This window comes from Podarcis vaucheri, assembly GCF_965113315.1.
Source record: "Podarcis vaucheri genome assembly, chromosome: 9".
Lineage (NCBI taxonomy): Eukaryota > Metazoa > Chordata > Lepidosauria > Squamata > Lacertidae > Podarcis > Podarcis vaucheri.
Genome location: NC_138767.1, coordinates 61,346,873 through 61,359,200, shown reverse-complemented (window position 1 = coordinate 61,359,200; position 12,328 = coordinate 61,346,873). Strand labels below are relative to the sequence as shown.

Below are 12,328 nucleotides of genomic sequence, written 5' to 3'. Positions count from 1 at the left end.
AGTATCATTTTCTTTCCACCACCCCATGTTACAGTTGTCCTGTGGTCATCGATGTAAAGAGATCTGTCATTCTTCCGACTGTCCTCAGAATTGCAACCAGAAGGTTAAAGTCAGGTGTCCTTGCAAGAGACTCAAAAAGGTAATTTCATACTCTTCTGAAATCTGTACTTTTCTATTAAAAGATTTGATTGATAATTTTATTCAATTTTTAAAAAATTATGATATTGTTATACCACTCTTCATAATATCTGACCCAGGATGGATTCGTGGTATGTGTTAAAGCAGTAAGTTATATAGGATAAAACTATTAAAATCAACAAACTGAGGGCGCAAATTGTGTATCAGTTAAATGGCAGAGTGAAAACTTTTTGGTATTTAAGACGCAATATCCTTCCAGTTTTTAAAATATCTGAGAAAATAAAAATGTCTTTACCTGACGTCTAAGATATAACAGTGGGTGCTAGTTCCACATAACTTTTGCTAGTTTTTTACGTTTTAGATATTGAAATTATTTAAAAATAATTTAACATTTAATGTGAGCCACCTTGATAAATCATCTCTGAAAAATGGATAAACAATTTTTTCCCCTAATGTGAATTCCAAAATTCCCATTTGCAGTGATGCAAATATAATTCTGAAATGGGGCAAATACTATGGAATTTCTACCTTTATAACACAAGGGGATTTTAGAGTGAAAATGGTTGCTTAGATATCATAGCCTTAAAAGAAATCATTGCGCAGTTAATTGAATTAAATGTGTTCAGACTTCAGAACTATCCTGGGAAATATACGGTATAGTTTAGCTCAAGTATGACTAGTCCAGAGTAAGAAGAGGAAATACGTTTTCCTGGTCAGTAATCAGGAAAAGGCATATTTAATTACATAAAAAACTGGATCAAGAACAGTTGTTAAACTTGTGAATCCCTAATGCATTTTACAGAAGACTTTCTTGTAGTCTCAGCGCAACTGTGGTGTCATCATCACCCCTGAAGCAGACAGTATAATGGACAAATGACTTCCTCTTACATGACATTATTATTTTTTTTGCCAGAAAGCAATAAGTTTCATTTTTAATAACCCTTTTCTGAAAAAGAAGAATTGCTTGGCACAAGTAGCGTCTGGCTTTTTGAGGAAACGCAATTTATAAATGTAACAAACAAATAGCGTATAACGTCATCTTTTGGGATCTGAGATGCTCACATAATCCATGTCTTCAACATGGGACCCATCTCTCTCTCTCTTACATATATGTCTGCTTTCATATTCCCCTATCTTTTTTGTACACATACCTGATTAGAGCCTGTCCCTAAAACGTCTCGTGTTAATTGCAGCACCTTCTATCAAATATAAGGCTCATATAGGAAATGCTGGAAAGTCAGCTGCTTGGTTAATGCACAATAAAGAACACAAAATGTAAGTCCATTTCCGTGTTGGAGAATTTAAGTTTAGCTTCACCACTCAAATCAATGCGACATAGAAGTGTTGAACACTGGCTGGATCAACCCAAAGAGATGTGGGTATTTTAGACTGGTGTTACCAGGGAAAGCTCCTCACTCACAAAAGAGTTTTAATCTCTTTATTAGTGTTTGTAACAAGGCTAATGGAATATTCTGAATTTGGCTTGCTTATCCACTTCAGTGAGAAAGGCATATACTTGGCTGGAGTTGTGAAGCGAAGAGTTGTGTAATTTCAGTATGTGAAGAGAAGAGTTTCTTATTCAAAGAAGGAGCACCCACATGACATAAAAAAAAGAAAATCTAAAAAATAGATCAATAGGGAAACCTTTAACCTCTTAGTCTTTGTAGTACAGTTATTGCTTTCATTAGGTTCTCAAGGTTAAACTCTGAATACATGCCTTGAAAAATGTATTTTTCAGATGTAAATTCCCCAGTCCAAGAAATCATGAAGACAAGTTCAAGCACTCCCTTTATGCCCAAATTTAGACCAGGCTTCCTAGTTAAAGTTCAGTTTCCCAATTTGGACGTCGGGAGAAATGTGGTTTAAAAAATGAGCAAGTCTGTTCTGAAGCCAGGCAGCAATGAAGAGAAAGCTCATTGCTCATTAGCACTTCAACAAACTCTGCTTGGTTAGAAAGACAACTGGACTGTTGCTTTGTGTTATGTGAATAGTCAGTTACCATGTATTAAATGTTCAGTGGTGAGAAGTACATTTTGGAAAAGTCTACTTTACCTTTGCTTTCCTACCCAGCAGACTCACAGGGCGGCTTACAAATTTCCATCTAAAACAATCTGAACTAGATATCAGATGCTTAACTAATTTCATTTATTATTGAAAGAAAAGCAGCTATTCAAATCTCAATGAAATGTAGGATTGTGCTGAATTTTATAACCATCTGATTTATGTAATTCGTAACCTAAAGCGTTAAAGTCTTGTGACAGAGAGATTCCTTGGCACTCTCCCCCCCCCCTTAAGTCCTATTTTGGGTATCAAAATTGATGAGATAGTACTTATAGTAGGACTTTTTCTTAATGTAGTGTGTTCTCATGAATGCAGAGACTATTAAAAAGAACATAAGATGTATCCTAGCTACATCTTAACTGTGGTAAATACTCCTATAGGTTTATTATTTAACTGTATACTGGTTCAATTCATTCCAAGAAGGAAACGTACAAACCAGTGGCTTATCCTCAGTCCTTTAACTGGTTTGTTGTTGTTTTTTGCAAGAACATCAAGGTTTAGTGTCTGTGCTACTTCAAGAAATGACTTCACACATGAAAGTAGTTTTTTGTTGTGTTCTTTGGGCTCGTACTATACTGCACCCAGGGACACGGGTGGTGCTTTGGTCTAAACCACTGAGCCTCTTGGGCTTGCCAAACGTAAGGTCGCCAGTTCGAATCCATGTGACGGGGTGAGCTCCTGCTGCTCTGTCCCAGCTTCTGCCAGCCTAGCAGTTCCAAAGCATACCAACACAAATAGATAAATAGGCACTGCTGCAGCGGGAAGGCAAACGGTGTTTCCATGTGCTCTGGCTTCTGTCACAGTGTCCCATTGCGCCAGAAGTGGTTTAGTCATGCTGGCCACAGGACCTAGAAAGCTGGCTGTGGAAAAACGCCAGCTCCCTCAGCCTGAACGTGAAATGAGCGCTGCAACCCCATAGTCGCCTTTGACTGGACTCAACCGTTCAGGGGTCCTTTACCTTTACCTTTATTGCTTCTACATTTGCCCTCCTCTTCCACTTCTTTTAAGGTATAGTTGCCTTGTTCCCTTAACATCAGGGGGGCAGTAACTTCCCACCACCTGAGCTTATTTTGAAGTTATTCATTTGTCCACCTCCAAAAGTAGTTTACAAGAGTGTACAGTGGTGCCTTGCAAGACGAAATTAATTCGTTCCGTGAGTTTTTTCATCTTGCGAATTTTTCATCTTGCAAAGCACTGTGTTGGAAAAGTTTTGGAAAAGCTTCAAAAATCACCAAAAACCTCAAAAAAGGCTACCACACCGCATTCTATGAGTTGCTCCTCGAAGTCAAGTCGCAACTGTATTAACGGTGTTAAGAAAAAGGAAACAAACTTGCAAAAAACGCAAGACGTTTTCGTCTTGCGAAGCAAGCCCATAGGGAAATTCGTCTTGCGAAGCAGCTCAAAATCCGCAAAACCCTTTTGTCTAGCGAGTTTTTCGTCTTGCGAGGCATTCGTCTTGCGGGGCACCACTGTATGTCGTATTTACAAAACACTTGTCACATAAATGTTGGTTATGGTGTGAACGTATCTCGTGATGAGTGTTTTTATTTGTAATTCCTTTACTACTGGGAAAAAATGGTTTGCAAGCTAAATGACAAGAGAAGGATTCTTCGATTATATAGGAAACAGTGTTTAGGCGTGTGTGTTTCGCGATCAGGCTAATGAAGAAAAATAATATATTTTGTTTGGACCCTGCTTCTAGGAGCTGCCGTGCAGTAAGGTTCGAGGAGACCTAGTTACGTTAGAATGTGACACTGTGTGCAAGGAAATGAAACGGAAAGCTTCTGAGGTAATTTTCCTTCTGTGGTTGCAATATATTCTCATTGCTTCAAGAGACTCATGCAGAGTTATTTTCTAAAATTATTGTGCAAGAAATAGAATGCAATTAAATCCGATGTTCCCTGTTCAACAGCTGTTACATGTTAAACTTTGCTTTTTATGTATTGTGGAAAGTTTGTCATCTTGCCTTGCTGTTTATGATAAACTGTTAATACTATGAGCCTCTACACGTGCTGTATTAGAATAATGTTGCTTATGTCTCTTGCTTCCTACCTTTCCCCCCCAGTTTGGAATATTTCTTGAAGAAGGTACACATTCATTCAGTTGGGGCCCAGGGGGCATGAAATGGGTTGCCCTGCCTTGTTCAGTTTGTTAATTTGAAGTTAGGATAGTGTAATGAATACATCTATTTAAAGTTCCAAAAATCTGATAACTAGTTTAATGCTCATGTGTGCGCACATGCTTCTCTTGATCTCTTACCACTTGATGACTACTTGGCTGGATATGAGAGCAAGTTGCATCAAAAAGAACAAGGAGTTTTGTGGCACTTTAATGAAATTTGTTTTGGCATAAGCGGACTGCAGTCCCCTTCATTAGATACATGGTGTTATCCTGAGTTGGGGAGAGGGATGACAAACAGCGGGGTCAACTAGAAACAACATGCAGAAAAGGGTAGACAACTAAGGTTTTATAATTAACAGTGGAAATTCACAAAGCAGCTGCTGATAAACACAGACATCCTGTCATCAGTAAGCAAATACACTTAGTGTGCCAAAATATTTTTGTCTGTGTTCAGTCCAGAAGTGATCACATTGAACGACGTGGTGTATTATAATTAAGTTGTTTCATATTGCCATGTCCCTTTTAGTTCCTTGACCCAGGATAACTAGTCAAAGGTCACTTACAGGGTGTCCTGGGAAGTTGACATGTTTCACCACTTTTGAATATTGCCATTTCTGATGCCAATTTTGCATCCTGTTGTTGTTGTTGTTGTTGTTGTTGTTGTTGTTGTTGTTGTTGTTGTTGTTGTTATACCCCGCCCATCTGACTGGGTTTCCCCAGCCACTCCAGGTGGCTTCCAACATACATAAAAACATTAAAAAATACACATTAAAGTAAGGAACTCTGTTAAGGGATGTAAGAATTGGCATCTTCAGGAGGCATTGAGCCGAAAGCCACATGTGCTTACACAGATAAGAGCATGTGCAACACTGATAAAACATAATATGCAAAGAATGTAATAAGATTTCCACCTGACTTTTTGGTAATGCAAAGAGAAAAGAAAGCCATAGATCTGGTGAGGCAACGTATTCTGGATTTAGATTTCCATGAAGTGTTTGCAGACATTAATATACATATAACACATCTCCCCTCTGCTCAAGACTGGATGTTGAAAGTTCTCTTCCACGTACGTAACAAAACTTAATTATCCAAAGTGTAAAAGAGTGATTCCCTTAACAGGAATGAATACCTTTCCTTCTGCAGTTAGATCATGATGATTCAGAGGGCAGTTGACTTGGAGGAGCGCTGGTATCAGTGTGGACAGCCAGAGTGCTGAAGTGCAGTTCTGTATAGCTATCCAGGATAGAAATGTATGTACAGTGGTACCTCGGGTTAAGTACTTAATTCGTTCCGGAGGTCCGTTCTTAAGCTGAAACTGTTCTTAACTTGAAGCACCACTTTAGCTAATGGGGCCTCCTGCTGCTGCTGCGCCTCCAGAGCATGATTTCTGTTCTCATCCTGAAGCAAAGTTTTTAACCCAAGGTAATATGGGTTAGCGGAATCTGTAACCTGAAGCGCATGTAACCTAAAGCGTATGTAACCTGAGATACCACTGTATAGTAAAGTGGCTGAGATACAAAAAAAGGACTGGGGAGAATAAGATATATTGGTTTTACTACTGACAGCCCAGACCCATCATATCATATTTTATTTAGCCAGTTTCCTAGCTGCAGTCCTTTCTATTAAAAAGTAATGGGCCAAATCCCACATGGTTGACTGCCAATGTGATGAATATGGGGATGAAAGAAAGAGGATGGGGGGAAGCTGGAGGCTAAGTCTGAGTTAAAAGTACAGAGTTAAACTACAAATATTTGTAGCATTTCCTTTCCTTTATGTAATGTACTATTGTTTGTTAGTATTGGTGTAGTGTAGAAGGCTGGGTGTCTTGTTTTTTATCATGTTTTTGAACAATTTATTATGCCCAGTTGATGGCCATTGGCTAACTAAAAAAAACTGGGCAAAAAGTCACGTGTGTAATTTTGGCTACCTGAGCATGGGTGTGGGAAAAACTGTAAAAATGCAAATTATGCATGAATGGAGGGGAGTCCTAGTACAGGTGTATGACGGGAGACTGTCAGTATTTTGTAGATGGAAAAGAGTTGGAATGTGAAAAAGGAAATGTTTCAGTCTGTCTGCAAGCATAGCATTAGTTTGGTTTGGAAAGAGGGCGACAGATATGGCAATGATGATAAATTAAAAATTTTTTACCACTCTTCATCTGAACAATATAGGGTGGTTCACAACATAAAAATAAAAAATGAGAACACAAAATGCATAATAAAATAAAACAAAACAATTATACCCCACTCCCACAAACACTTTATAAAGGCCATAGAATGTTAATCAGCCCAAGGCATGGTGATAGAGAAACATTTTTGCCTGACGCCTAAAGGTATGTAATGAAGGAGAACTATGAGACAGAAGGAGAATGTGAGGGAAAGTTTTGGAAGTCAATACAGTGGTACCTTGGTTTACGAACTTAATCCATTCCGGAAGTCCGTTCTTAGACCAAGGCGTGCTTTCCCATAGCAGCGGGGGACTCAATTTACAAGTGGAACACACTCAACAGGATGCGAAACATGTTCTCATTCCAAGGTAAAGTTCACAAACCAAAACACCTACTTCCGGGTTTGCAGCGTTCTTCATCCAAGTTGTTCATAAGCTAAGCTGTTCTTAAACCAAGGTACCACTGTACTATTCATGGCTTTTTATAGCACACAATTGTGCTCTTGTTTCTGCTTGTGTACAGTTTGCTTCTGTTCAGTTAAGTTGGAATTACTGAAACCCAAAGGCGCTTTCAGTTCCTGTGTGAAGTGTATGGTACTTGAAAAACAATATATAATTGAAACTAAATGAGCTTCCTTGCCAGAGGAAGGGCAGATGTTTTCTCTTTATTTACTACTGTTAATGTAGCTCAATATATGTGGTTCCTAAGTGGTTTACAAAAGATGTTACAAAATATGAGTACTTGCCACAAAATAAAGCAATGGAAAAGTTTCTGCACACTAGCAAAAACAAGAGAGTGTGGTAAATCTCCAGGGAAATCCTGCGTAAAAAGGGGCATGGGAAAGGAAGTACCGTTACCCCCTCCAAAAAACTGCACATGGAAAGGTGTTCCAGAGGCTGGGTTATACCACTGAGATGGCCCACTTCTTTGATGTCATTATATGATATTTCACTGATTGTATCCTGAAGATCTTGATGATTGCCTTGGGATGTATAAGGGGAGGCAACAAGCCTCTAAATATTATTGTGTCTGTGAAGCTGGGCAGGGAATTTTCAGTTGTGTAAAATAACAGGCCCACCATTTAAAATACCGTGTAGTTTAATGTAAGCTATTTAATTTAAAGGTGTCTTCACCGTACTGTATTCAGCTCCTGCTGAAAACAATTCTTGTAAGCCTACCCGGATGCTTAGAAAGTTGAGGTGAATTTTAATTTGTTTTTTGGTATTTTAACATTTTGCATCTTTCAAAGTATTGGAATCCCCCCCCCCCATTTTATTGTTTTATCTTTTTGTGAACCACTTTGAGGTTGGTTTGTTTTTTAATCAAGCGGTGCATAGATTTTATGGAACAGAAATAGATAAAATACCATACACCACTTATAATACTGTGCATTTTTTAAAAAAACAAAAAACCACACACCTAACTGCTTTACAGTGTCTGTCTCAAAGTAGTTCAGAGCTTGGTGACTTTCTCCTGGCCGCTTAATGAGGTTCCTAGTCAGCTGGCCTCTGCTCCTTACAACAGTTCACGACTCAAAATTTCATCAAGCGCACCACAATGACTTCTTGAAGGAGTAAGAGTCCATAATATAGTGATAACAACGTGTTTCACAATATTTGGGATCTCAAGTAGCGTGATTGGGGAAAACCTCCACATGCACCTTTTAAGAGCTGTTTGTGGACTACACAATTCAAGTCTAGCTTAACTCAGTATAGGGACATCTCATATATTCACATGAACCCCAGGGAATAGCATATGTTGCAGTTCATATAAATAACAGGTACAGGTACAAGAGTGGGGGCTTTTTTTAATGGCAGCCCTATCACTTTGGAGTTCCCTTCAGAGATGTGCAGCTTTGGATGTGTTCAGCCACATCGTATTTGCCTGTTCCACACTGCCTTTATTTGAATCCAGATGCTGTCCTATATTTGATCCGTGGTGTTGTGTGGGATCGTTTCATAGCGTTGAATCCTAAGTTTTAAATTGCTTTTACGATTTTAATTGTGAACAGCCTTAAGAGGGCCAAGGCCTTGAAAGGCAGTGTAAGAATAACAAATAAATGAGCAGAAGTGTAATGCTACTTCCAGCAATTAACAGGGGAGCAAACTTGGGCCCCAGGTTATGGGTTCCCAGTGCGTGTGACCTCATGACGTCATGTTGTGGTGTGACCTCATGACCTCATGTGCACCCCCCTGCTTCAGAACATAACTTCCGGTGGCACTGGAAGTCGTGTTCCAAGGTCACGTGCATCGGGGGCCCTTGTTTGGGTGCTGAGCACCCACAACAAAAAAATTCTGGGTGCTCAGGCACCCAGAGCTCCCTGTAGTTGGTGCCCCTGGCAATTAGTAAGTTGCAGCTTATTATGTGCTAAGCATTATTATTTTTATATGCACACAGATTAAAGAGGCCGAGGCCAGAGCTGCCCTTGAAGAGGAAAAACGAAGGCAACAGGTACCCACCAACTTAGTCTTCTCTTAAAGTGCGGAAAACTCTAGGACTATAATCCTACATGCCGTTTGGGCTGCTTAAATTTCAGTGAAGGCAACTGAATGCAGAATGATGAGCTCACAAAATTCTAGTTACAGTACTATTGTACCATGCGTATAAAGTTTTAATATGCACTATTTTAAGACACAGTTGAAAAAAAGATGACCCCCCCCCTTTTTGCCACATTTATTTTTATAACTTTTTCTGCTTTCCTCCTATCCAGGCTGAGCTGGAGGCTTTTGAGAACAGGCTGAAAGGTCGTCGGAAGAACAAGAGAAAAAAGGACGAGGTCGAAGTTGAACTATCTGCATGGCAAAAATATAAGAACATGATTGTGTTGCCAGTATGTGGAGCTGCTGTTGTAATGTTTGCGTGGTTCATAGCCTACAATGACTAAACTATTCCATTTCAAAACACCTCAATATGATTATAGAAAGCTAACTGCTAAGATGCTGTGATATAAATTAGGATTTAATGTTCAGTTGTACAGGTAGCGACTGATTGGCATGTCAGTGGGGCCCACGTAAGGCCGCCCACCCTGTTGAACCCTTTTTGTGATGTTTTTGGGTCAGTTCGGGATTGGCACAATACGGTTGTGCACATATCGGACACACCTGATATGGTTGCTGCCTGTAGTTTGTTATAATTTTCCTGTTCATTTAGAGAAAGCTAGAACCAACCCCAGATCCTATACTTTGCTCCCAAATCAATTTAAAATATTGAGGTGACTCGATTGAAAGTTCTACAGTATAGTTGGTTGAACTATGCTGAGCAATTGTGCCAGATTATATTTTTAAAGTCTAATTTGAGAACCACCGAGTACCATTCCTGTCAATATCCATTTGTTTTATTCCACGTGTGCATCAGATGAGCACTTGGTTTGTGCAGTCATTTTTAACCTCTTGGCAGGTGAAAGCAAGAAATGGATGGTTTGATACTGTCACAGATGACCATGCCTAATCTCTGTTGGAGGATGCTTGAAACTCTGATCCCGTAAGATGTAGTTCCTATAGCACACATGCACACTACAGCACAGTCTTGCATGAAAAAGCAGCCTTGTTTGGTTCAGATCATATGCAAGGACTGGGTTGTGAATCATGCTGTTATCTGAATAGAAGACAATGTTTTAATGTTTTCATCTTAGCTATATTAATGTGGGTCTTCAGAATAAACCATAAAGCCGTTCTTGATGCTGAGCAGTTCTAGTCATACTTTGTCAAACGTATCTTTTAAAATACAATACGGGTGTTCTGTACCTCCAAGATACATTTTTTGTTGAATAACATATTTCTAAAGGGAAGTTGTCAGATTTTTCTCCGGGACCTCTTGCAAACCTGGTCATATGCAAGTTGTCGATTTTATTTACCTTTTATTTCAAGTTCTGTTTTTTGCTAGTAAAAAGAAAATAGTAATTAAGGATATTGCTCTCCCTCTGAAATGAAGCTTTCTCGAAGAAAATTTACATCAAATAAATTCGTAGCTGTGTTTGCTGTGTGTAAAGTGGCATTCACAATTTAGAAAACAGTGTATGTACATGTGGCAAGTTCATTATTAGTTCAGGTGTGCAGATACATAGAAGAATATGAAATGTTGTCTTAAGCAGATGCTCTCAGAGCTGGAATTTAAATATCAAATCAAGTAGCAAATGTCCTAGCTAACCTGTTCACTGTTTCTGTTTACAAATTGACACCCTTGCTTTCACCCCTTCAAAAGTCAACAATAAACTTTACTCCTGAACTACTTTTGTATTTAATTATATAGTGACTATTGTCGCATCAAATGAGGGAGTGCAAGTTCTTCTGACTTGCTTGCTAGTGTTTAAAATGCTAAGTAAATATTACTGATTATTAATTTCCTGTCTAAATTTGGTCTTTGTAAGAATTACCTAAATCCAGGCCCTGAATCTTGGGCAAACATCCCAGGTGAAGTCTGGTAGGAATGCCTTTTGGATACCTTCAAATAATCTGAAATTGATATTTTCACATATTTCCAGCAGTGGGTCTTAGCTACTTATGATGATTACACATAAGATAAATATATCTACTGTTCAGGGATATTTTGATCAGATGTATGCTGGCAGATTCTGAAATGTTCTTTGGAAAGGAAAAACCACAAAATATTGTAACTTTGGACTTGTTATATTTACTAAAGAGTACAGTTATTTTTGTTTTTCCATTGATTTAAGAAAGTAACTTGAAGAAATCCATCCTGCAATTGTACATTTTAAGAATTCTAACTTGGTCAGTAGCTCACTTCCTAGCCACATGAATAATTGATACTAATATCACCTTAGGTTGTCAGATTTCACTTTTAGGATATGTTAGCATGAGCCATTTATTTTTGTACTGTTATAGCAAAAAAGAGAAAATCCGTCTGTCAATGTAGATAAATAGTGTGAAAACTGATACCTGTTTGAGTCTTACTATGTATTATGTGTGTTAGTAAATCAGCATTCTCTTGGTTTGAATGTTGATGAGATTTGTTAGCTTCTCAACACAAATAACTGGAAAGCTAAAAGGTTTTCGCTACTTCAGCACTTGTATTAAAACATTTGTCTTTGTTTATGTGTAAATGTACCTTCATTTGAAAGAGAGTTGCTCCTTTAATGTTTTGGATGTTCAGCTGAGTGGAAGATGAGAAAAGCAGGCACAGTTTCAGTGTGGGGTAAGGCCTTCAGAATCACTTGCCATTTCTTGATATGAATGAGAGGGGAGCATAGCTCAATTAGCAGAGTTATATACTTTGCACGCAGAACATACCAGATTTGGTCTCTGGCATCACCAGTTGGAAAGACCCCAGTTTGCACAGGATATGAAAGACCACTTCCTGAGATTCTGGAGTGGCAGATTTCAATGTTATGGCTGCCACCAGGTCTTCCGCACCATGAAATAACATATTTTTGTACTGGGCATTCAGTTCAATATAGCATCTAGAAAATCTCAGCTTTTGATAACGTTTCTAAGCTACAGTATATAAAGTTCACAGTTGAATGTGTGTGAACAGTGCTGGTGAAATCATAGGAATTGTAGAGTTGGAAGGGACTACGAGGGCCACCTAGTCCAACCCGCAGCAATCCAGGAATCTTTTGCCCCGTGTGGGGCTGGAGTCAACAACCCTGAGATTAAGAGTCTCATGCTCTACTGAATGAGCTATGCTATCTTGGGGCAATGGTGCTGAACTGACTGGATAGTGCTCATTTAGATGGGGTTTTCTTTTACAGCAGTAGCTCTTTTGCTTCTCAAAGCTAGCAGAATAAATTATATGAAAAGAAGTAAATCTAAATGTGTTCATGTGTTTATAATTTTACACATCTCAGAATTCCATTTTTCTAAATTTAGGAGTCTCCTGTGTTAG

General features: G+C 38.7%; 1 protein-coding gene across 5 annotated transcripts in view; it reads left to right on the top strand.

Annotated features, from left to right (window-relative positions):
* Positions 1 to 11,534, top strand: part of NFXL1 (nuclear transcription factor, X-box binding like 1) — a 73,283-nt gene extending 61,749 nt beyond the window's left edge. For all 5 annotated transcript variants that reach the window (XM_082238099.1, XM_082238100.1, XM_082238098.1 and 2 more), the window contains 4 exons: positions 35 to 139; positions 3,902 to 3,988; positions 8,885 to 8,938; positions 9,198 to 11,534. In XM_082238099.1, the coding sequence (XP_082094225.1) occupies positions 35 to 139; positions 3,902 to 3,988; positions 8,885 to 8,938; positions 9,198 to 9,371 (420 nt within the window). In that variant the 3' untranslated portion in view covers positions 9,372 to 11,534. The remainder of the gene's footprint in view (positions 1 to 34; positions 140 to 3,901; positions 3,989 to 8,884; positions 8,939 to 9,197) is intronic.
* The last annotated feature ends 794 nt before the right edge of the window (positions 11,535 to 12,328 follow it).